Source organism: Porites lutea, chromosome 11 (genome assembly GCF_958299795.1).
Source record: "Porites lutea chromosome 11, jaPorLute2.1, whole genome shotgun sequence".
Classification (NCBI taxonomy): domain Eukaryota; kingdom Metazoa; phylum Cnidaria; class Anthozoa; order Scleractinia; family Poritidae; genus Porites; species Porites lutea.
In genome coordinates, this window is record NC_133211.1 from 2,474,850 (window position 1) to 2,501,151 (window position 26,302).

Genomic DNA, 26,302 nt, shown 5'->3' on the forward strand with positions numbered 1-26,302 from the left:
GGAAGCGTTTTCTTTGTTGTACGGAAGCGCGGAATCATTAACTGGGGGACAATAAATTCAGGGCAATGTTCTTTAAGGAGTTTTACCAGAAAAATCCCGTTGCAAGTACATACAGTTGTTCATTGGTAAGTATGCTGATTTGTTTGCTAGGAAGGGTGCTACACTGAATTCATGTTTCGATTGTGGAGAGTTCTGAAGGGGTAAAATGGGATGTTGTTGCTCTGGGAAAATGGGATTTAAGTCACTGGCAGGGGGATTCTATCACTGAGAATGGGAAAAAATGTAAAAAATAGGAATTGAGGGTTAAACAGTTTCAATGGGATTGATATCCCCCCATCAGGACCCTCATTATACTTAACAGTAGATCTGGCTTTTATTCAAGGATGCTCAGTAATCTTATGTCTAAAAGCTGACAGACACTTCAGAAGAATTATCATGTTTTTTTGTCACCATTTATTGACAATTGAAAGCTGATGAAGTAAGCCTTGTGACTGCTTAAGACAATAGTGCAATTTAACTTTTACATGTTATAAATGGAAAAACACCCCATAATACAGAACTACAGATGCCATTACATGAATTTTATTCTTAAGCTGTTGAGGTTTTTTTTTTAAACTTTTTTATTGGAGTTCACATGTCTACTTATTATACTGATTGAGTTATGTATATACTAGGGAGATGTAGTATTTTATTTTATTTTAATTTGTTAATAAACATTTATGCTGGGGTATTTGTTGGTGATTCTTTCTGTCCCAAAGGATTTGTTTTACTAGGTGGCCAACAGTATACTTGAGTATATTATTTCAATACTGTCTAGAAAAATGAGGAGTGCATTATATTCAGGTGACATTATACACAAGTAAATATGGTATACCTACACATAACATACAAAAACTGTTTTCCAACACTCTCTGGAAAAAAAGGAACTGTGCTGAAATTGTCTCTTACTGTTTTCGATAATTCTAAAAGTCCTTCTTCTTTTAGATTTTATTAAGTGTACAACCTGCAGAAGAGAAAAAACTCCTTCCTTTTTAGATGACAGTAATGAAAACAGCAGATCATTCCAAGCCACTTATGTGGCGACATCAGAGCCAAAGACTGTTAGTCTGCTTAAAGAAAATCAAGATGATCTGTGACAGGAAGTTCAAGAATCAAATCTTCACTGCTTGTATTCTAGAATTTGTATTCTCTGATTGTCTTGTACAGGAAACAGTAATTGATAATTGTAATAAATTATGTTCTGTGGAAAGTATTTTAGAGACACTGTGTGGGATGGTGACCATGCCATGAAGATTTTTACCTTTCTGAAGAGGGTGTTTAAAGATTTAAAAATAATTATCAATGAAGAATATTATTGTCAGATGAGGAGAATTATGATAGGGAAGTTATGAAATATCAAACAAATGCACCAAAGGAAAATTGTTAATATTGCAGCATTATTTTTTCAAAATAAGTCCAATCTTGTACCATCAATTCCAAGGGAGTTAAAACAATGGCACTGTGGATGTGTTTGAGGGGGCCAGTAAGGGGAAACATCAAGTCAATCATAGATGAATAGTTTGGCAAAAAATCACATATTATGTGAAATTACTTTTATACATGCATTTGTTAAAAGATATCTTATAATAAGAATTCATTTCTACTATATTAGCCATAATTCTAATCACAGTGAAGATTAACCCAGGTTATCATATGCGGTTTAGTAAGCCAGAGACCCAGGTCCTTGAAATCAAGAGCTGAAGTTGGATCTTTGGAAAGTGTCCCTATTCCTTGGTCTCTTCTCCCTGGAATTTCCTTAAGAGCGTTCACTTCTTATAAAGTTTTAGTGACTACAAAAATATGTATATAGACATCCCAACCTTCCACGATTTCTCAACTCTGTCCCTACACTTGTCACCGGCACTCCCGGGGGGGGGGGGGGGGGGGGGGGGGGGTACTGCCATATATGGGCTATATAGGTATGTGCCGCTGTGAAGGGTATGGTTTTCAAGCAGTTTACTCTAGGATAGGGTATATAAACCAGAGCGTTTGGCTCTAGAATAGGGTATCATTTTTCAGGAAACTGATCAGTTGGTTGAAGATTTTATCTAGACTAGGTACACAGCTACTCTAGGATAGGGGGATTTGGGGAGTTTACTCTAGTATAGGGTAGCAAAATTCAGCTGAACTAGCTCTGGTAAAGGTTAAGGGTTCCAGGCTCCCAGCGGCACATCCCCACCCAGAAATTCCTAAAGTGCCCCCCCCGGGCCGGCACTGCGCGTTTATCGCCCTCCAAAACTTTCACACCAACCACTTTCAAACATTTTCGCAAACTCACCTTTATTTTTTTTTTCTTCACTTATCCTTAAAAATAAACCCACACAGCCTGCAAAAATCGACCTCACTTAACAAGTCAGGATTCAGCACATAACCGGACTACGATTTCGAACTAAACACAACGGCTGTATTTAAAATACGTAAGGTAAGGGAGTTTAGTGCGAAAGCAAGAAGGTGCGTGCACTGCAGCAAGCCAGCAATTCCCACGATCAATCGACGTAGTTCGTGGCCCCTGCAACGGAAATTTTCACGCTGTAGAAAGTTTCAGAAGTCGTGCAACGAACATGGACATCTCAAATGTAAGCTTGGCGTCGTAGGGAAAGTGAAAGTCATGCATCGCGTATCGTATCAGCAATAAAAATTTACGATGCCTTGGAAAGATCCGCCCTAAAAATTCATCGGAGAGTGTTTGTTTCTTGTAGTCGTGCTAAAGGTTGCAATTTTGCGGGTTGTTAACATTTTGTTCTGAAACTTTCGTCGAGAAACTTTCCCCGTTGAACGCGCTACGCAACTATGGCAAATCGATGAGGAAAACTACGTCGTGTAAGAAAACACGAGAGTCACCCGGCAGCTTCTCTTCGCTGATTGGCCAGAAAAATTTTTTTCTGGCCAATCAGAAGCAGGCAATTCAAACGCTTCTGGAACTGGTTCGGTAAGAGTAAGTGCCCAGGGGCTCGTCTCGATCTTACAGTAAACTTTCACCACGAACATTTTATCGACCCGACTAACTGCCCCTGGGTCTCCGAGGATGGGGTCGAAATGTTCCCAGACTCTTTACCTGTGTCTGGTGACAGGTAGAATATTTTTTTACCTGTCTCCACCAACATCCAAGCTGAACAATAATTTAAACATTTATTTTCCTTTTTTTAGCGATAACAAAATTGAACTGTGGTTTTTGTCGGTGCTGCCAAATTCTCTTCTACATGAACTTCTTCCACTTCCGCTTCGTTAGCACTTTTTCGCTTTAGCAGAAAGCGATCCATATCATTATCTGATTATAGTGTTTCGATTGACGAAGAAGCAAAGCAAGTCATATGGCATTTGTTATCTCGTCATGCGCACTACAAAGATTGCATCATCTCGTTTTTATTGAGTAGAGTCTGGTAACTACCGCATATACCGTGCGAGTCCCGTGCGAGAACTCCGATGAACTGAAGGAGTGAGCACGCATGCTGGTGGAGAATGGATGGAAATATTATTCAAATTGATAAATTATGAATTATTGAGGTTTTTCTTGCCTGTCGCCAGCGACAGGCATCAATATTTTTTACCTGTCACTTCCTAAAATTACCTGAAATCGACAGGTAGACAGGTATTATTTCGAACCCTGAAATGTCTTCAAAGGTTTTATACGCTGGTTGAGGTCTTACGGCGTGCTATTCCATGACATTTGCTGGCCTGTATATTTCAAGTTCGCCTCGCGCGGTTGCGACCGGAAGCCACCACGAGAAACCAATTTTACCTAAAATAATGAGACAAAAAAGCTTTAATACTATAAACCAGTGAATTTAAACACTCGTCATACCCTCAAGAGATAATACTTGAGTTTTGATCAGCGAAAAAAGAGCGAATTCAAGAAAAAATGTCCCATCTTCGTAGGACTCAGCATAACGAAATTGGAACCTTCGCCTTGCATCTTAGCGGAGAAAGGGTAGAAAATGCGATATTTCAAAAGGATCAAACCCATAAAAATCTCGAGGTCGAAAGAGGTCGGAGCGTGGAACTAGTATCAAGCACCCCTTGTCCACCGATTTAAATAATAAATTTATTGGGGCAAAACCTCCCTAGAATAAAGACAGTTTTCGTTAATTGAAAGTCATCTAAATAAATATTCACTTGCGAGTTAAAACAGCGTGGCTTAACAGGGTCGTAAACGAGAGCAATAATGCGTGAAATGACTTCGGAAACATTTTACATTATCAATCAGGTACCAAAGATTGACAGGACTCATTGAAACTTACCTTGGATGAGCTGCATCTTGAAATTCAGGTTGTTGAAAATCTCCCTCGAAACCCTCGAACGTTCTTTCCACCGCGAAGAGAAGACAGAAAATTAGCCGCGAAGCATCATGGGATATATGAAATTCCCCCCTTTGGTCAATACAATAGCATTTTTTCTCGAATAATTTACAAAAAAATAGAGTTTAGTTCCCAGAGGAGAGAAATGCTTTTGTTCTTGACCACCAACAACCAACCTAACCCCAAACTGGGAGAATCCTGATGAGATCGGGATGTTTAGACAGCCTGTTATGTTGATCCATAAATGAAGAGACGATCGTCAAAGTTAAATATGCAACTTATGCAGTTGTGAAAACACCCTGAAAAAAAATAACGAAATGATGTAACCTCATAAGTTGTGTATTTAACTGGGATGATCTCTTCTACAATTATTTCCTCATCCTACTGTTCAAGTACATATTTCCTCAAATAATAGCCGGGCATGATTATTTTGTTTTTTCACACAAAAAGGGGGTGATTATTTCAAATATTGCTCACTGGAAGTCATGCCTTAAATATGTTGTTTTCTTTTCCCATTAAATAAAAAAAATCACATCAAATAAACTGAACATGGGCTTTTTAATGTGTTCCAAATCTAGGTCCTTGATTAATTTTCATAGCTTGAATCGTCACTGATCAGTTTTGCTAGATCACATTGCACTTTATCTTGACAGGGAGGGGATAAAAGGAAGAAAAGATGGCGAGCGGGCTGGGGGGAGGTGATTATTCGAGGGAGGAGATTATTTTAACCCTTTAAGCCCCAGTATCCACATACAAATTCTCCAAACTGATCTCCATACATTTTCTTTAAGAATTAGATTTAATAAAACATCAAGGCATTTTCTCTTTCGTGATCATTTTTTTATATTCTCACAACCTTATCTCTTGACAATGTATGGATATTGTTAGGAGAAAATTGCTGTTGGTCACTGTTGGGACTTAAAGGGTTAAAATTTCAGTTGAAAGGGGGCAATTAATCGAGGGACAGCTACTATTTGAGGAAATATGGTATATAATATGCATAAAATCATTAGTTCAGTGTCGATCATTAAGGATTTAGATCATTGGACCTCTTCATCTTCCTCTCTTGTGAAGCCAGCCAGATAATGGAATTTTATATTGATTTTGTGTATTTTCTAATGTTGTTCCTTGCAGCCAGAGTTGTAAATGACAGAGACACTGGTCGATCAAGAGGCTTTGGCTTTGTGACATTCTATGAAGAAAAGGATGCCCAAAAGGCAATTGAGGATTTGGATGGCGGGGTAAAACTTCTTTCTACAATGATGGCAACAAATTCCTTAATAAACTTGCTAAATTCCAATATCCATGTGCAGATTTTCCAGACTGATCTCCAAGAGAGTAGAAATCAAAACAAATGTGCTCAGTAGATTTTGAGACCCTGTTTCAGTTTACTACTTACTCAGAATTCAAGCTATCACGTTGTTTAATTTATTAACTTGGTTATTATAAAGAAACGAATAAAGTACAGTGGAACCTCTCATTTGGCACACCTCTATTCAAGGGACACCTCCATTCAGGGGACAAAATTTGCTCCTGGAAAAATGCCCACATAATCTTTGTATTTATTACCTCTTTTGAAGGGACAGCTCTACTCAGGGGAAAGGGACACTTTTTCTGTGTGCCAACCCTGATACCTTAGAACTTGAAAAGTGACTGACTGCAAAATGGGTGATATCTTTAAGCGTACCCTTATCACAATTATGGAAGCTTTCACAGACTGAACTATCTCACTTACTGGGTAGAGACACGTCATTGGTATGGAATTTTTGCATTGAAATTCCTCAGACATCACTTCATGGGAAAACCAGTGATGTCATTTGTTTTCTCTGGATAGCAACCTATGTATTGTTTACTGAATGCACAGTGTAGTTATAAATGGAATTGTTATTCAATTTTCCTCCTAGGACCTGGATGGGCGAAGCATTAAGGTGTCAAGAGCTAAGGCCCGTGGAAGTGGTGGAGGAAGAGGAGGAGGAGGAAGTAGGGGTGGGTACAGAGGTGGACGTGGTGGAGGCGGCTACGGAGGTGGAAGATATGCTGGAGGTATGCAACAACAACAACAACAACAATCCTTATTTGTACTAACTCTTGCTCAAAAATAAATTACAATAATGAGAATTAATATTATAAGTAAAAATTAGAGTATTGGCTGCCTGGAATAACCATGGGGGCTAGCGGAGGCAGGCAGCGAGCTGACAACAGCATTATTTAAAAGTAAATTACAGGTAAGCAAGAAAACTGAAGCACATCTTTCTTACTGACCACTGACCGCTGCACTTCTTGGAGTGTTTCAGGGTTCTCAAAAAGTGCTGGAAACCGGCAATGTCGCCAGCTGCTTACATAGTTTTGTCGGTTACAATTTACTGGTTAAAAGAAAAGAATGAGGAAATAAAGGTGTTACCATTTGCCAGTGTGAGAAAGACCAGTCCACTACTCAGGGTCTCAAAATAACTGGTAAATTAAGGTACTGTCCTCACACTGTGAATGGCTTTGACCTTTGCATGCTCTGATGATCTTGTAAAATGGCAGTCCTATCTCTATCAGATGTAGGGATACAGGGCTGAAACTTAGCAGTTGCCAGGTGGCCAGTGGCGACTTAAAATGTAGCTGGGCGATGAAAAATTGTTGTTGAATCGCCTGATGGGCAGCTGCAATAAAAAAATATAAATTCGAATTCATCCCAATGTAAGCTTATATTATGATTGCAAGTATGAACTTAAATAAAAATAAAATGACAGGTTGATCTGAATCTAATTTCTCTGAGTCCTATGAACTATATTTATAGTTTTAAATGGAAAAGGATTAAACCCTAAACAATTCTAAAGCGATCCATGAGACGCCATTTTGATTTTTCTCACATGACTCAAGAATTACCCATAGTACTTTGCTGTCTACTTTTGTTGCTGCCGCTTCCTTGGCTCCCATGTGTGAACAGCTTTGGAATACTAAATCAACTGGAAAAGACTGGAAAAATGTGGGGATTTCTCTCTGATTGTGAGCCGCCTCCAACAAAGAAAAACACGGCATAAGGAAGATGGGCAGGAATCGAACAGAAATTACAAAAAAACAAAAGATCACAAACATTTCAAAAGAGTTGGACGAAATGCTAGGGAGACCATAGCTCAAAATCCGTTAAAGGCACATTCCTCTTTCCTTTAAATATACTGGAAATCCAGGGCCACTTAATGTTGACCTGGACGACTAAGAATTCAAGGAAACTGGCCCGGCTGGCCACCAAGCACTGGAGTTAAGTTTCAGCCCTGGTGATAGCGTCCTCAATAATAGTACTCTCGTGCTAAATACATTTACACTCTATTTCAAATTAAGTGCTTTTTTATATTTTCCCATAGAAGGTCATAACTGAGTGACTTTCTTAGTGTTCAAACAGCTGGACTTTTACTTTGCAGCTTCTTATGGTGGTGGTGGCGGCGGTGGCTATAATAGCTATGGTGGCTACGGAGGAGGAGGAGGGAGCTATGGAGGAGGCAGCAGCTATGGTGGAGGCCACAATTATGGAGGAGGCGGTGGCTATGGTGGCCAAGGTAATGAACATTATTAAGGTAGGAAGTGTGACTGATTTTCGATGTTGTGGTAAAAATCTGTCTGCTGTTGCGACATTTTAATCCCCCCCAACAATTTACAGTCACTGAAAATTACATTTCTATGCTTATAAAGACTGTAAAACAGACCTGTGACAGCAGAATACTACTTATATCAAATTTTGTGTTTTTCTGGGTCTCAGTGTCATTGATTTGAGCTCAAGGTTCACTGAGTCCTTGGATGTGAGGATCTCTGAGTCATTTGCCCTTGTCCTGCTTTGCTTGTCCCAATAAATAAGAAGTGTTGATTAATAAGTTTCCTGTTATATTTTGTTTATTGTCTTTAAGACCAGGGGCAGTATCACTAAAATATAAGGCCACTTGAAAATTATCAGTATGGATCCCTTCTCATCAATACGTGATTTACACTTGGTCTCTGTAAATACCTAGGTAGTTATTAAAAAACTAACTACAAGGTTTGTTTTTCATCAAAACGCCTGAAGAGCTTTTTATACACCCAAAGCTATTTTTTATTATTATTTCTGTAAAACTACATAATTTATTTTGCAGTTCAAGATCTTTGTTAAGATTTCCAAAGGAAGTTCATGTTAATAGAAATTGGCCTACCCTTGCTATAAAAATATTAAACAAAGCAGGAAAATGGTGGACTTGAACAAGAAAGTTGGGCTAAAGTTTGACCTTGTTTATTAAGAAACTTGCTCAAAACAAGTTTATTCCATAGCCCAGGCTTGTGGTTTTTTTCTTCCATGTGTATGCTGCCGTTGGGGAGAGGACTTTTTTAGTTGAGTGGGGAAGTAAGATACTTTGGGTTACAGATTATTTTTTTAAAAGGAAATTGCAACTTAGCACCAAAAAGAGATCAGATTTTGTTTTGTTTTATGCATCTTGCCAAGCATCTTGTGCTCTTTTTTCATGGCCTTGAAGACTTGTCAAAGCAGGTTTCAATATGGTGCTCCCTTTTCATTTTAGCTACATGTAAATACAAAAATTAATGTTCAAATGACAATACTATTTTCAACAAAATGCAATCAAAAACAGCGACTTTTACACCTTCTTAGAAAATCTCCCATGCTTGGCTGCACTCATCTTCCACACTTTTGGAATGGTCATTTTACACTATGTACAAGGGGGCTGTTTGATTTAAGTCCATGACAGTAGCATGTGATTAAGCCTTAAACCATGACAGTAGCATGTGATTAAGCCTTAAGCCCTAAGTGTGATCAGCATCTAATTTCTCCTCCTGATAATCATACAGTATAAGTGCTTTATATTTTAACGGATGAAGGACTTGATCACACAAGATGAATTTGCTTGATACTTTACCAACCTTGCCACTCTACTTCTATAGTGACCAAATAGGGCCAACAAATGAGAATCTAAATTTTGATCCTAGTGTTTAATACAAAGGGTTAAAATGCAAGCTACAAGAGTGGAGAGTTACCTGGGTGCCGGTGGGTAGGAGTCTGGGGGTTGAAGTTGAGATAAGTTGATGAGGTGGGGAGAGAGGCAAAAAAGGTACTGGTAAATCCTAAGTTTTAAAATTGTCAGAGTTTGTCACAGCATCTCTGTACAATTGTGTTGTTTAATTAAGGGTTGATGATGTACTGTGATTATTCTTGCACCGTCTCTTAACGATAGTATTCTGTTTGTCATTCTTACAAAAGGCCGTGACTGGTAATGTTCTGTACAACACCATGATACCACCATGTTCCTGTTACAATGTACTTATATATTGACGAGCTGAGATGTTTGTTACAAGAAAAAAATATTCAGTGCCAGGCTGACCTGAAACACGATGAATGAATTTCCTCTGTTTATGACGTTCAGTGCTCTGAAGTAGACTTCCTGTTACCTTGATCGGTGTGCTCTGAAATCCTCAACTTGTGACGTGTTCGACTGATCCATGTTTTATGCGGAAACGGCTTGACATACAAAGTCCAGCCTTTTTTAAATATTATTTTCATTGTTGTTGTTGTCCACCAGTATACATGTAGCTCTAAACTTGAAATGTTTATTCCTTGATTGCTTTATCATTGCAGTCAAAGTAGACTGCTGTACTCATTAAAAGAAAACGTTTTGCTGTGTCCATTGGAAGTAATAAAACTACTAAGTTTTAGCAACAGCAGGTCATTTCAAGGGGAAAGATTGTGATGATTATTATTTTTTCTTTTTTTTTTCAGTATGTAGTGTATTTCACAAAGTTGTTTTATATCCCATTCCCACTGAAGGAGAGGCGCAAATTAACTTTTCTTGGCAGGAGGGTGATTTTCACATAAAAAGATGGGCAGCGGTGCTCTTCCTAAAAATGGAATTCAAATCTGAACAGATACTAATCTGTGCATGGCTTAAACATTATTTGACCCCTATGAGATATTCTAAAATGGACAGCTAAATAAGTTATAAAGGGGTTTATTTCTATAGAGAAGTTGCCAGTGGTTGCTTTCTTCCTCACTATTAATTCATTTTTTGGTTTACCTTGTATCTTCTTAATTTTGTTTTTATGGCAAAGCCTAAATGGTACCAGTTTGGGTAAAGATATTATTCTGTCCTGAACGCCCTAAGTGAGATCAAAATCTCCCATTTACATCATTAATTGAGACAAAGAGCATTTTTGCCCCTGTCATGAAGGCTTTGCAGGCGTAATGACATTGCTTCTATCAAATGAGTTGTTTATGAAAATTGATCACTGCAAAGGTAACTCAAATGCTGTGATTTATGGGAACGATTTGCATGACGTGACCTAAATATTTGACACTCCCAGAAAATGTAAGGCCCAGCTAGACTCTAACCAAGGGGCTTTTTTGGTATTACAAAATAAGTATTGGTGCTTTGACCTCCAAGTGAGTTAGTTCAACAGTTAGGGTTTGGACTGGCCTCGGGCTGGGGTTTGCGCTTCAAAAAGTCACGTGATAAGTATTTTCATCCACACTGAAACACTCTAGGGTGACTAAGTATATGTTGTGTATGTTAAGAATACTTCGCACTTGGTCTTAAATTTGAAAACTCGCCACCCACTTGGTGTTTTGCACTTTGGCTTAACATGGAGCATTGCAAGGCTTGTAACAAATAGCCTTCCTACCTTAGTTAGTCTCTCACGCAGACGTTGTTAGGGGTGCGCGTGACGAACCCCTAAGAACGTCTGCGTAGGAGGCTATATCTAAGTCCTTTTCTTTTGCTTCGGTGGACACAAAACTTTCCAATTTTTATTCTTACTGTAAATTATCGTTAGTTTGCAGAGTTTGCCATATCGAAATGCCAACTTACGGGCGGAAAGCAATTTTGATTAAGTCAAAGTTTAGTCATACCACTTGGGTCAAAGGTTAAATAAGAAGGTTAAAAGAATAGAAAGAAATTAGATCTGTCAAATTTACAGACTTGCTGTTGCAACAGACCCCTTTTTTAAAGCTCTTTGTCTATAAACGATCTGAAAAACATTGGTAAGTATAGGTCAAACTGAAGCATTCAGTTGATGTTAAAAGATGAAGCTCCTGATTTTGGAATTCATCTGTCCGCTGCCCTAGGTTTTTGAAGCCTTTCTTAAAGCCTGAGCCATTCTGTGAAGATCATTTACCGTGTCGCACGGAGGCCATGGCGTATTCTTCTGTAAATTGTGGTAAGTTTTGGTGTCTGACCTAATCAGCATGGATGATTGTAAGTTGCAAGATTGGTTTAACGTATGGGTATAGTTTTTCTGTAAGTGCCACGGGGCGGGGGGGGGGGGGGGGTAAAACACCCGTGGGGGGTACTCCCTTTGGTGGCTCATACTGGGAGGCTTCGCCCGAAAGGAGTACCTTTTTCAGGCTTCAGGTATATAAAAGGGTATGCATTTTACTTGTTGAAGTATATGAAACGGTGAGGAAATCTGTCATTTTGGTCGGTAAAGGCCCAACAGGGCGAAGAGATGCATTTAATGGCTGTGAAAAAGTCGAGAAAAGGTTCTGTTTTTGTGATTTATTCAGATTTTGAAGACAGTGCGTTTGGAGCAGTTTAAAAGGGATGGAAAGTCGTAAACTGGGTATGTGAAAGGGGTACCATTTGTCAATGAAAGGTATACGACAGGGGTACCTTTTCTGCCAAATGGTATATGAAAGGGTATGGGGTTGAACTTTGGAGCGGAGCTTCCCTATATAAAAGTACCCTCACCTGGATTTTCCAGGGAAGGTACAACATTTTTCAAAGTTTGTGAGGAGGAGATCATCCTTTCACTCCCATTGTAAACTGTGTTTCCTTTGTTTGCTAGAGTTAAAGTGCCGTTCTAGTAAAAGCAGGGTTGGGTGGGGGCGCCCACCAGCAGCCTTGCTTCGAGGTTCCCACGCAGACGTTCTTGGGGGTGCGTTACGCGTTTCTGCCCCACTGTAGGATTGCGTGAGGAGCCTAAAGAATGTCTGCGTCGGATGCTACCTCAGCTCCTCCGTCCTTGAGTTTTAACTGGCCATTCTTATGAAGCGTGTTGCAACCATGTAAATAGCTCGCAGCCTTTGTCACTATAAAAATGTGAATTAGTGTACTGGAGATGAGACGCCGTTTACATGGAGAAAAGTTGTCCCTGGAAAGGGGGTCACCCTCCTAAGCCGACATATCTAGTTGATGGTAGATAAAATAATTTGTCGCATGCAATTTCGAAGTTATGATAAATGAAGTTGCATGTTGTTGTTAAAAAATATTCGTATACTCTAAGTAAAATGCGTGAAGAGGTCTCTTACAAGAGGTTAAAAACAGTATAAAATTTTTAAACCGTCAGCCCCCTAAATTGGTCGCAGTCGTTCACAAGAGGTGGTCGTTTACAGGAGGTTCCAACTGTAAGGCTTCGACTGGAAAACATTTTGGTGTTTTGGATAGGTGGTTGCACAAGGGAGGTGGTCGCACATGGAAGTTCGATTGTACTGGCATCGAGGAGCCAGTTGGCTATGAAGAATTAGCCAGGGGGTGGTCTAAATAATCAGAAAAAGTGAAATATTGTGAAGGAATAATAATATAAACTCTACTTGTGTTAGTTGATACCGTAAATTCACCCTGGGGTTATTTATTTCAAACCCATTCGAGAGGGGGACCTTATTTAGGGTAGCAAAGATGATGGTACTAGTTCTCCATAAAGAACTAGAATACGAAGTGGAAAAGCTCACGTACAAGACGGTTGGAGGCCATGCAGCTGAGGATCAGAAACAAATCCGAACTTCCAGTTGGTGAATTAACCATCCCGGATCAGTCCACACGAAGTTTTACAGTCGTGATTGGTTAATACAGTCTATCATTTATTAGTCAAGTTTAATTTGGGGAGGGGAGGGGGGCTTATTTATCTTTCGTCCCCTGGAAGGGGGGAGGCTTATTTGAGAGGGGGGCGTAATACAGGATTTACGGTATTTGACAGCTATTGGTTTCTCATTAGGGATTTCAGTTAGTTCCACCGGAAAAGTCCAAAGCACTGTCTTTAGATCGTCACCAGCCTATAGCTGCTATTCCAGCCGAGTCAAAAAATAAAGAGTTTTTCCTAAGTATTGGTCGCAACTCACACAAACTTTGTCTGACGTCACCGGAAGTAACGGTGACCAAGTGCAGGCCACGTCATCAACAGACCTCGGATCCCAAAAACTACTGGTAAGGCACAGGAAGACCAGTATTCAGATACCTGCCAATCATGTAGCTTGTCAAATCTTTTACAGAGGCGTTACGTTGTGTTGCAGTGATCTTAATTACCGTAATTGATCAAATTGACGCCACCTCTTAAGCAAAGAACATAACAGAGGAACTGTATGATCGACAGAGCGCATGACTGCACAGGTGTTGAATTGACGATAACGATTACAAAAGTGGACTTTGTTTATTCTTAGCTATCTTATGTTAAGTCACGGGCGTCAGTTTTATTAAGTGATATCGTTCTGCAAGATTTTCTTTTGTCCGCCAGACCGGATAACTCTCTTAGTCTCGGTCAATTTTTGCCATGTAAATGTTTCAAGGTTGGGTGACCCGCCTAGCCGTTCGGAGGCTTTGCGTCATCATTTAAAGTGACAATAGAAAGCCACAGCAAGACTATCAAGTGAGAGTATAAGAGCTTTAACCGCCAAAGCACGTCATTTTTCCTGTTGTTTACGTGCTTAGCGACCATTCAATAACCTTGAGAAAGTGAACCCCTGTGTGGCGGAGTTGTAAGATGCATGTAAACGCGGGTTAGTTTTTTTTTACCCCACCTATCTGGATCCCCCACGTCTATGTAAACAGGCCAAAAACCTATTGCTTTTTTGACGTTCTAGTTGCTGTCGCCGTCGTCGGATCTCAAGGTCCCTAGTGAGGTGTCTAGAGAGCAGCCAGAACACCGCATCTTACCGAATTATGTCCCTTTTTCTCTCGTCCCTAGAGTCTTTCAATGTACTATACTTGCGTGCTTGATTATTAACACAAGCATTATTTCGTTCGTCTTTAGTTACCCTCTTCGCATGCCGGAAAGGAAAGTATTTGAACCAAACGAGGCAGTATTCATTCACGAGGAAATGGACAGTTATAATTGGAATTACCTGGACCAACACATTTGCGGAGACCAGGAATTTAACGAAGTTATGGAGGTAAATTCCCTCCTTGTGTTACTGACAGAGGAAGCTGAAACTTTTACAGTAATATGTACTCTTTTCAAGGTGTAACTGTCCGATTGTTTTGCTTCAAGTCATTTGGCTGCAGAATTGAAGGGGCTGTGTCACGACTGTCTGGTTCATTTTGTTTCAGCGATTTTCGTGTGACCTTGAAATGAAAACGCGCGAACAAAACGGAAACAACAAACGAACGGAAATAGAGCGATTTGATTGGTTTATTCAACGAATACAAACGCGCGTGGATTTTGATTGGTTAAGCGAACGCTCGGGTGAGAAAACTTCCTGCCCGAGAACTTTTGAGAAATCTACCTATACTTTGCTTTGACGTCATACTGTAACACGATTGGCCAATCGAACAATGCCTTCTCCATATCATATTCATATTTGGAGGTAGAGGTAGACGTAATAGAGGTAATCATTGATTACGGATACGCAATCGTCACTTACGGAAAAATTACGGAAACGAAATCGAGTCAAAAGTAGTCCAACCTGTTTCCCAGCCGAGGTGTCCCTGATAATATTAATAGGGGAGACTTATTTGCAGTCGCCCGTTATAGCTCGAAAATTTCTGCCTTAGTGCCACAGGAACACCAGATTAGGATGCGTTCTGACGAACGCGACAACAAAAATGATCTTTGAAAAACTCTTAGGCAAACTAGTTTTCGAAAACTACTATAACCTGTGCCAGGCTCTCGGTTAGTGCAGACTAGAGAAGAAAGCGGGTAAGCAGTGAAAAAAAGAGCGTGCGAAAAACGAAAACTACAATTGCAATCCGTTTCAATCGTCTTCAAGTTTGTCAACCCGTGCCGTCTTTGTAGTTTGTTTGTGTTATTTATACCTTCATTGAATGTTCTGAGTGGTTGTTTTGATGTTTTACTCTTTTTGGTGGAAGCTATCACAGTCTAAATTTATAAATTTCTTGACACTGCTCCTTTCACTATAAAAACTATGATAATTCTCGACCTCGAGTGAAAAAGATTCTACCTAACCATGGACAAAGGTCTTAGGATAAATAGCTATCCACTGGATAATGCAATTGGTTCCCCCAATACTTATCCGCTGGATAGTGATTTATCCGGTGGATAGCGCTGTACAACGTTTGAACAACCGGGTCCCGTAGAATAAATACCAAGTGAGAAAATTTCAGAATCATATTTTAGTATACACGAGAGTTATATAGAGAACTATTATCTCTACTGTTACTTCATTAAAATTTCGAAAATTGCTTCTTTTTTTACTTCCCTTTCTAGAAAATAGTAGAAGGTGGCATCATTCAACACGCCTCAGAAAGTGTAAAGCAAAAATTTCTCTTTTGTTTTGCACCAAAGTCTTCTTGGGCGGAGAAAAAAGATGGTAAGTCAAGTTAGATGTTGACCACAGGAATACCACAGTATTCTTAAACACATGCTTACTATTCTCCTCGCAAGAATATCAAACAATGCTCTGAAGTCATGAAGAGCTTCCAAAACTTCTGAAAAGTTTGAGCTCTCAAATAGGAGTTCGAACCCTGACCTTTTACCCTAACGGTTGATCTGCGGTTGGACAGGACATGTGTCAAAGAAAAAGTCAATGAAACCTACGTTCATTGATAAAAATCTTAGGGCAAACTTTTATTTGTGACGCTTTTTTACGCACGCGTTTGAAATCAAATGAAACTACACATGCCTAACTCCTCTCCACCACACCATATACAGAGTTAACTCCTACACCCACAATTTTTGTGAGGGGACGGGAAACTGCAAGGGATTTTTAACAAGGAAGCACTGATTTCATAAGGGATCCAGGCAGCACAGGCCTTGATTTGAGTGGTGAGTTTAAGGGGGTATTAAAAACAATCGAAAATTTGTTTTGAATCGCGCGTGTATGCTGGTTGCGTAGTTCGGCCTGATGAGTCAGTTTGTTCCCCTTCGATCATCCCCTTCATTTTGACTCTGTTGTTCCGCCCCCTGGGGTAAAGTGTCGGACTTCCTTTTTTCTCAACCGAGTCTTTGTTTTTTATTGTTAGACATACCGGACACTTCCAAGTTACCTGTATCCCACCGGTCTTCAATCGACGTGGAGCGCTTCGAATTAGATCTCTTACGAGAATTTCAAAGTGAATGGTTCGAGGTGGCAATCTGGCCTTCCACAACTGGAGATGATTTTCCCGAATTCTTTACGCCCGATGAGGTGATTGAGTCATTTCCAGTGGGTTCTCCAAACCGGAAGCGCAGCCGAACAAGATCATCCAGGCGGAGTCCAGGACGCCAGCATTCAGAGAGCGGTTTGTATTCTGTACTTTCTGAGATCTTTCCTAGACATTGTTAAAAACTAATTTACTTTAAAAGCGTTCTTTAGTGTCATCTCAAGTTGTAGACTGCAAAACAGTCAGTTATTTTCCTCAAAATCGGTGTTTCCGGGCGCGTTCGTGGGATTTCCCACAAAACCTCACACGCCCGTAACGTTTGTGACAACCATTTATGCGAATTTATTGGGCACATTTTTGAGAAAAGTGAAGAAATCAGAGTAAGAGACAGTTATGCAAGAAAAGGAGTTGAATACAGGGTTAAGCACTGAAGTACAGTGATTAGGGTTAAGCACTCTTTAGCGGTTAGCTTTCACTAATGTTATGATCAATGCCATGTAAGGTACCTTTAAGTTGACCGGCAGTTAGCCCTTGATGGTGTAGTGGATACGGATATGGATAATACATCAAATGACGCGGGTTCAACTCCTACATACTACCTACTGTTTTCTTCTGTTTTCTTTCTTCTCTCATTTACTACTCTAAGTTATAAGACTCCTATGATGTATTTTGAGTAAAGATGACAATCTGATTTTGGAGGAGTTACAACCCGCCCGTAAGGCGTCTCCCCCAAGTCTCACATTTTTTTCTCACCCTCGCTTCAGGACGTTTCTTTTTTTTTTTACCGCTCCCGCGTTCTTGAACCACACAATCTGCAGTCTACTCAGATTGCTACCTCTTCGCGATTATTTGTGTATGGGAGAGATGTCCGCGGAACAGTGAACTGTGTATCAGTTTTAGAGAGTACAGTCGAACCTCTTGTAAGCTACCACCCAAAATGCAAAGACTTAGTGGTCGCTTACGGGAGGTCGTAGTTTACGAGAAAAGAACCTCTTGAGGTCTCTTCCGAGACGATGTCCGGCCGGAACACATTTACTCTATGGAAGATAATTTATTGCATGCAATTTCTAAAATAATGATATGTGCTGTTCCGTTTTGTTATTTAAGTTCTTCGTATATTTTAGGTAGAATAGTACACACAGCGAACATAAAAATTAAACAGTATATCAAAAAGTCGCTTACAAGAGCGTAAAACCAATAGAAAATCATTAAACTGTCAGCCCCAGAAAGTTAGCTTACGCGCAAATGACCACGCGTGCGACTGACGGCGCGAGACGGGAGAGGCACGAAAAAAGAGAGGTCGTGGTCGCTTACGAGAGATTCTAACTACATGTATAGAGATTAGACTGGGAAACATTGGGTGTATTGGAAAGGTGGTGGTTTGCTAACAAGAGGTGGTCGCGTATAATACTGTGTCTGCAGTAGAGGGGTCCATGTATGAATAATAGAGGTGTCTTAATTGGAGAAATGTCTATATAATATAAGCGAGGTATTCGTGTTAATTAGGTATCCTTATTAGAGACATTTATGAATCATAGAGGTACTCTAATTGGAGAAATAAGTAAGTGGAGTATGATTGTCCGGGTGAGTGTAGCCCTCTCCTTTGTTTCAGAAGATAACTACCGCACAGTTTGTTGAAATGTCAGTCACCGTCAACAACTGAACAGTCCTATTATTATTATTATTATTATTATTATTATTATTATTATTATTATTATTATTGATTTGTCGAGTATTATCCTATTGCATACTCCATAGACTGCGGCTGTGGCCCAGCTTACAAGTTTGTTACCCTGGATGCTGATCCTTATCACAAGAGCCAACGCCCTGAAACCTGCATCGTACGTTACCATGGTAATTTCTGCACCTATCATGCGTTTGAGATCGAGCTACACTGGATAAGAGCGACTGGGAGTATAGTAAATAACATGGTAGGATGAAAAACATCAAAGTTTTACAGTAATCGCTCTAACAAGCGTCCTCCGGAGCTTATTTTTCCGGCCTTTTTTATGTGGGAAGTTAATTGGAGGGGGAAAATTATCAGGGAGTCAGGGAGAGAGGCTCATATAAAGGCGAAGCGGCAACCCATGGTAGTTCACTTTATTTCATAAGCGATATGCCTGTAAGCCACATAGTCCATGGTTATAAAAAATTTATTTTTTCAATCACTTTTCATACACTATACTGTACCTTTGTTTGTGCAATTTGAAGATAATCGTTCGTCACTTTTATTCTCTCCATAATTAACAATTATTCTTTGAAATCGAGGTGAATAGTGGCAAAATATTTACCGAGCCACGAAGTGGCGAGGTAAATATTCCTAAAGCCACTATTCACCGAGATTGAAAAGAATAATTGTTTTAGTATATACACACGAAGTGATCTCAATAAAATCAGAGAGGAAACCATTCAAAAGTACGATTTGATTGACAGCTCAGGTCAGCTAGACACGCGACAGTTTAAAAATAGATCTTTGTAGAATTTTCAAACATGGCAATTCACAAGCTTATCACTTCGCAAACAAGAGCGTAATGACTTAAATGGAACCGCTAAAAGTTTGAATTGTTTCCTTACCTGAGAGGAAAAGAAGAGCTTTGATGTTTTCTGTTGACTCGCCAAGTTTATAGCCGAAAAGGTTTGTTGTGTCGTTCTTCGCATGAAGTGCTGACAAAAATGGCGATTCGGTTCCTCGAGGTAAGACGTCGTCTTCACGTCGCATTCTTTCTCGTGTTTACTTGAAACGTAGAATTTCTGCAAACATTTGCTTTCAGATTTGTTTGTCATAGAGAAACTTCGTTTTTGGGCAAATTTTTCTTGTTAGGAAACGCTGAGTTCACGAAACGGCCTGTTCTAGGCGAATAAACGGGAGTTGTAAACAATCCATCGACCACAAAATTCAACAACAGTAAATGGAAAAACGCCGTTTTGAATCCTTCGAAGTCTTTTCTTGCCTGAAAAAAAGTCAACCCTAGGATTTTGTCGACTTTTAAAAGATCTTTCTCTAAGAAAATGGGAAAAAATCCGCGCTCAAACATTATCCACTCGCTAGGAGGTGAATATTGTTGAATAGCCCGAGATAGCGAACCAATCAGATTGCTTAAATCACCAAGATCACTGAGTGTGTATATACTAATATACCTTGTTTACCGCCAAAATTTAGCATAAACATAGAAGCGCTTGATATACAGGCTAATTTGTAGGCTATAGAGCGTATTCACATGACGTCACGGCGGCCATATTGGCGTTCCAAAACAATGAAACGGCGGCCATTCTGGTGTAGCAAGACAACCCTGTGGGAATTGAACTCTTTTCTTTTGTAAAAACTTTCTTTTGTTCGTAAAAATTAGCATTGACGCTGGCCAAGTGAGTGAATACGCTCTATAAAAGTGATTGTGATGATGATGTTGACGGTGGTAATGATGATGATGATGATGATGATGATGATGATGATGATGATGATGATGATGATAATGAGTGATCGTATCCACTTTGCTCTCCTCAGGTTCGATCATGGACTCTTAAGGCACCTTCGTGTGGCTTTCACATAGTCCCCGTTCCAGTAAGTCCATTCCCTGATCCAGCTGGTAGGAATGTCGACCCTTTTCGTTTGCCTTTGTTCATTTCGTTAAACTTACCCGAGGGAGCAGCGGACGCATGTAGTCTGTTCAAAGGTAAGAAAGAAGAACAATCCCGTCATCCCGACCTCAATTTTCCCTCAATCCTCAATCCCGAGGGTTATTTTCGTCATCCCACATCCCGTGTATACTTTCAATCCCGAATCCCGCCCCCATATTGCTTGAAAAATCTCGAATACCACCCTTATATTGCCTTAAAATCCCGAATCCCGCCTCCATATTGCTTCAAAATCCCGAATCCCGCCCCCATAATGCTTTAAAAATCCCGAATCCCGGCCTTCAAATAAGGTAAATGCCGTATCCCGTGAAGCCTATTGAGGACACTCGAAGACAAAATAAAATTAAAGGAAGAAAGCGATTTGCAAAATTATATTACATATATTTTACTATTTCTAAGGCGAATAATATCTTTCGTTATGCCGAACACTTCGTTTTATAGAGGATCGTAATGTCGAGGTTTTTGAATCTAGGAGTCATGTCATATCTAAGTGCAATATGAGTGTATTCCTAAATAGGACTGTTGCTAACATTGACTTCTGTTTTAAACCTGTGTGGTAGTCATCTTCAGAGACAAAGTCAGGAAAAACTCTCAAGAAGACTACCGCACAGGTTGTCGAAACATGAACCACTGATCACGAACTGGTGGCTAGTTTACTTCAAACCTGACATTAATTTGTTGGTGTATAATTAGGATTCGTGTAAGTTGTCCCAAGCAATCGTAATCAAACATGAAACCTCCAGATTCGATAGCCCAAAACTGCTTTGTGAATAAGAAAACAACAACAAGAAAATCGCAAAAACAAAAGAAAGGCCTGATGTCCAAATTCGAAATGTCCATCAAAGAATTTTCCCTCTGTTGATCATTTTATTCATTCTCATGTTTAAGAGATAAACATGTACCGCACTTGCTGAGATCAGCAGCAGTACTATCGTCTCTGGCAAGTGCGAACCGCTCGACGTAAATTTGTAATAATTTACGATAATGATAAAGAACTTTGGTTTTCTGATTTAAAATGATTCCAATTCATAACGGGTAACTATCAGATTTTTAAAAAAATCCATTGTCATCATAGTCTCCTTACCCAGTCCTCTAGCCTGGCTACACTGTTAGAAATACCGTTATTTACTATACTACCGTAAATCCTCTATTAACCCCGCCTCGGGGGTCTTATTTATTTCAAGTCTATTTGAGGGGGGCTTAGTAGAGACGAGAGGCTTATTTGAGAGGGTGGGGGCTTATTTAATGTAGGAAAAAATGATGGCATCAGTTTTCCATGAAGAACTAGAATACAAAGTGGAAAAGCTCACGTACAAGACGGTTGGAGGCCATGCAGCTGAGGATCAGAATCAAATCCGAACGTCTAGTTGGTAAATAAACTATCCCGGATCTGTCCACACGAAGTTTTACAGTCGTGATGGATAAACACAGTCTACCATTTATAAGTGAAGAATAATTAGGGGAGGAGAGGCTTAATGTAGAGGAGGGGGGGGGGGGGCTTATTAACTTTCTTCCCCTGAAAAGAGGGAGCTTATTAGAGGGAGGGGGCTTATTTGAGGAGGGGGGGGGGAGGGCTTAATAGAGGATTTACAGTATGTTAGATTTGTTGGTGGTATAATCACCGATAGTTACGCTCCATTGAATCTGAATGATCTTTAGTTGATCTGTTTTGTTCATGTTTTTTGCAACCAAAAATTGTTACGATTTTTGTATTTCAGAATTTGAACCATCCACGCGAAATCTAAGAATGTTTCTATTTTTGGAAGCCATACTTCAAAGGTACGTATGTACTGCTTGCTAACGTCCTTACGGGACAATTGACGTTAAGTTAATTAGTCTTGAATGTTTGCTTCGCTATTGATGTTTTAAACTTTGGATCTTCTCAACTCAAGAAAAAATGCTTGAGTTTCTATTTTTCAACTGAAAACCAAACGAAAAGGGCTGAATTAAAAACGAGTTCGTCAATTTAGAAACGGGAAGGGATCTGAAGCCGAAATGTGTCCCGCAAGTGTTTCTGGGATCGTTACTGGGGACAAGCCGGTCAGCTATTGGCCAGTTTTCCCCTTGTCCCTGGTATCAAGACCAGAAGCCTTTGCGAAAGTTAACTCGGCCCAGTTTCCTTCTTTCTTTTAAAGTGGCGAATGGGTCATAGTCTCCTTTGCAGCTGCTTTTAGGCTCGTCACGCAACGCTCCTCCCCACAAGCGTTGCATGACGAGCCTAAAAACGACTGCGAAGGAGACTACATGGGTCACATTGTTTGTTGGGACAAGCTTACTTGTAGAGTAGCCTTTCATAAAAAGAAAAATTAAATTATGGTGCTTAAAGCAAAGTGATTTATACATCCTAATCCACATTGAATTGCGAAGTTGAGACTGAAAATATTACGGCGTTTATCATTTGTCGCACGTAACATTGGCTCAATATGTCAGCAGTAATCTTCTTCTATTTCAGCAATACTGCGCACAACCGTAAGGTGGCTCGATACAGTTTTTCAGTAAATTTTTCCAAATCTTTGTTTATGGCGAGGTACTCAAATTTGGGAGGTGTTGACCCTGAGAATTGTATCGAGCCACCTTAACTGCACAACCTTGTTAACCTTGGGCAACATTTCGTACCATAATGTGACGCAAGTTTTAACGTTCAGCCAATCAGATTTGGCTTTCAAACTTTACCACTACCTTCTTGCCATTTCCGACACTTTCAATCTAATAACGTGCCCTCTTGCCCAAAATAGCCTGTTCACAGACCCGCTATTTTCTCTTAAAGGTCCACCGAGCGCGCTCGCCGATTATCGAAAAGAAAAATAAAGCAACGTCTTTGTTCAGGCAAGCCTAAAATTACACGTCATTTTTCACCATGACAACAGCACTTTGTTGCTTTGTTTCAAGGTTTGGTTTCATCCGGGACTCACCGTATGGTTCGATGCACGTGAGCTCGCCGATGGTGCAAATGACGCCCGTGCAGTGCCGCGCACATGACTACATGCACACGAGAGGCGTAGCTTTTGTACGTATCTCTACCTGGGAAGATGATGATGATCCTTTTATGAATGACCAACATGGGTCAATAATGGGCCAACACAGTGGCAGGTATTGGGGTTTCTATTGGATGCCAAATCATATGTTGACAAGACGCTGGCGGTCAGCGGCTACTGGTGATAAAGGAAGTGAAAGTAAACTGAGAAGTGAAGTGGAAGATTTCTGCGCTGACAAAAATGGTGTTTTGACGAAATTCTGGGAGTCGTGCACGGCAACTGCAAGAAAACTGCTTCAAAAAGGCGTAGAAGAAGAAGATAAGATTTCCTTAAAAGAAAAGGATGAAGGAGGTTGTGAAATGAACAGGGTGGAAGAAAGCGATTCGACAAATTTGGGGAGCTCCACAGATTCATCTGATAAACTTCTTGCTTCACAGTCAGAAAAAGAGAAGTGATTTAAAATTATTTCAAAGTATACTTCAAAACTATTTGACCTATGAGCTAAAAAAGAAAAAGGAACACTCTTATTGTTAAAAGTTAGATTTCTATGTAGATAAATTATATTAATGAAACTTTCGTGAATAGGTACAAACAAAAAGTACGAGGTACTTTATAATAATACTGTAAAGAAAATGAAAGGTAGAGGTCACTCTTGTACCCAGATCTCTCTCGGCCAAGGTTTTCAGCGTAAGACAGAGTGAGAACTGGGTTCAAGATGAGCGTAGAGGTAATATATAGATTTGCTAAGGCCCACAGTGAAGCTCCTCTGGGATTTTTTAAGAAATGTCTTTTTCAAGCAGTTCAACTTTTGCGTTGGCAAGAAAAGTGAATTCCTCCTGAAAAAAAAGGGACCTGAGCCTGCGATCAATTAAAACCGATACTGTAACTGAACACTTGAACCTCGATAAGTTATTCACTTGAGCCTGCGATAAGTCACGTGACACTAGTCAGCGGATACCTTTTTGACAGCTGTCAATTGACCATAAGATGGATGTCCATTATCAAGTTAGACACAGATTGAATATGCCTTGAACACCTATCAGCTAGTAAGTGTGACGTTTCACATCTGCTAACTTTGTCACTACCAAAATATCTTGTTTGCACAGATACGGTAACCAAATTTTATTACCCATGGTGCTCCAATGCCACGGGAGCGCCGCTTCGGAATTTTTACATTACTGATGTTAGCGCGTTTGATATTCTCAACCCCAGCGCTGGTGATGTTGGCGCCAAAAAATCTAATGGCAAAATTTGAACCCAATATAATTTTCGTATGTGTACAGCCGCCCCTTCCCCTCAAAGAAAATCGGGAGGGGGCGTAGGGTGTACTCTGCCTCGCTTAATCCGATAAGGAGAGGCTTAGAGCAATTCTGAAGTATTTTAGCCTACGTAGCAATCGTTTCCAATCGAGTTATTGCACGAAATTTGGAGCGAGAATAAAAGAAATAGAAGATTGAAGGGGGAGGACCAGGGGAAAAGATTTTCCTTCTCTACCCTCCCCCTCCCTCTTCATTCCTCTTTTTTGCACTTGTCCTAACTTTCTTAACGAACTCGCGTGCAAACGCTTGCTACGCGGGCTAGAAATAGCTGGTCGGCTTACACTTCCAAGGATTTGTTTCCAAGAGTGGAAACATACGCTTATTAAAACAAATGAATGTTGGTTTAACGAAAAAAAGAGAAAGAAAAACTGTCAAAACTAATACGTCAGCACACATAAGGCGCTCGCATCTCCACAAATCTATAAAGGTTTTCGTTTCTAAAGAAACAGTTGATTTGCGTCTTTTGGGGAGGAGAACACAAAGATTTTGTTCTGTCGAATGAGTTGATAAAGTTGATTGGCGCATCTTTACAGCTGATTCGATAAAGATTGTCCTATGAGCTGCTTGTTTTCAATCTTGGCTGATAACATGCAGGGGTTAAGGTGTAGTTACATGTGCGGTTATCATTAGATCCTATTGCGCCACTCGCCACTTTAGAAACCAGGAAGAAACTGGAGCCAAATGCATCCCGCAATTGTTTCTGGGATCGCTACATTGGGAACGCGCCAAGTAACAGTACCAGAAGTCTGCGAAAGTTAACTCGGCCAATCATCAGTCCTTCTCGTTTCTAAGTGACGAATGAAATTTAAAATTTAAAAGAAGCAAAAAAAACTAAGCAAAGGAGTTAAACATACGTCAAATCAGCTATGATATTGGTGGAACTGATAATGGATTCCCTCAAGGTACTTCACAATAAAGCGGCTAAGATTGTTCTCAATCGTCCTACACACTCCTCATTTACTCAGGCGCTTATCAATCTTGGGTGGGTTAATCTTCAGTGAATCTTCGGGTTCGACGGCGCATACATCGACTTGTCCATATTTTTAACCCGGGGTAGATAATCGAACGAAACCGAACCATAAATCAATCGAACCCAATCGGTCGGATTGTTGTTCGATTTTTTCGGTAATCGAACTGGAACTTTTCGGAGAGTTCGATTACCGAACCCAATCGAAGTCAATCGAACGATTGGAGTTCGATTGGGTCAGATCACCGAACGTTCCATTAGCTACCCCGAGTTTAAATCCCTCAAATGGCCTTTTGGATCACAATTATCATAATAGTACTGGGTTTTTAGTCCACATTTACCAAAGCGCCATGCTAGTGATTTGAGAATTGACAGATCTCATTGTAGTAAAGCCCAACTACGTTCTTCATATTTTTTGTTCAAAGAATGGAACGAGATTCTTCTCAAAGTAAGCAACAGTGAAAGTATTGGCAGTTTTATTTAAAGTATAATTTTAGATAGAAACAATAAGGCTTTTTACTTTCTATTGTTTATTTTACGAACTTAGTGTTTTTATTGTTTACTATAGAGGCTCTGGATGGGGTTACCGTATTTCGTCGAATGATAGCCGTCCCTCGCCTCCTCAAATAATCGCCCCCTTTGAGGGAAATACTTAAAAGAATCGCCTCTCTCGAATAATTGGCTCTCGCCATCGTCTGATCAGTGACAATTCAAGCTCGGAAAATTAATGAAGGAACTAAATTTGGAACACTTCAGTTTATTTGACTTCCAGTGGGCAATATTTGAAATAAGCGCCTCCCTTGAATAA

At 40.0% G+C, this 26,302-nt stretch overlaps 2 protein-coding genes across 7 annotated transcripts in view; both read left to right on the plus strand.

Annotated features, from left to right (window-relative positions):
* Window positions 1-26,302, plus strand: part of LOC140952400 (uncharacterized) — a 39,223-nt gene that overhangs the window by 4,030 nt on the left and 8,891 nt on the right. The window contains exons 2-5 of one of the 5 annotated variants that reach the window (XM_073401822.1): window positions 5,469-5,575; window positions 6,239-6,377; window positions 7,742-7,894; window positions 9,559-10,019. In XM_073401822.1, the coding sequence (XP_073257923.1) occupies window positions 5,469-5,575; window positions 6,239-6,377; window positions 7,742-7,893 (398 nt within the window). In that variant the 3' untranslated portion in view covers window position 7,894; window positions 9,559-10,019. Of the gene's footprint in view, window positions 1-5,468; window positions 5,576-6,238; window positions 6,378-7,741; window positions 7,895-9,558; window positions 10,020-26,302 lie in introns of those variants that run through there. The other 4 variants (XM_073401825.1, XM_073401823.1, XM_073401824.1 and 1 more) reach the window with 4 other exon arrangements.
* LOC140952388 (GATOR1 complex protein DEPDC5-like) lies at window positions 11,029-26,237 on the plus strand. 2 transcript variants are annotated; one of them, XM_073401808.1, is made up of 9 exons: window positions 11,029-11,507; window positions 13,281-13,489; window positions 14,313-14,451; window positions 15,726-15,828; window positions 16,481-16,738; window positions 18,359-18,531; window positions 20,103-20,271; window positions 21,952-22,012; window positions 23,123-26,237. In XM_073401808.1, exons 3-9 carry the CDS (start codon window positions 14,326-14,328, stop codon window positions 23,661-23,663), a joined length of 1,431 nt encoding a protein of 476 aa, XP_073257909.1. In that variant the 5' UTR covers window positions 11,029-11,507; window positions 13,281-13,489; window positions 14,313-14,325; the 3' UTR covers window positions 23,664-26,237. The 2 variants fall into 2 exon arrangements, with proteins under 2 accessions (XP_073257909.1, XP_073257910.1); XM_073401809.1 differs by lacking the exon at window positions 11,029-11,507 and having other exon boundaries at window positions 13,205-13,489.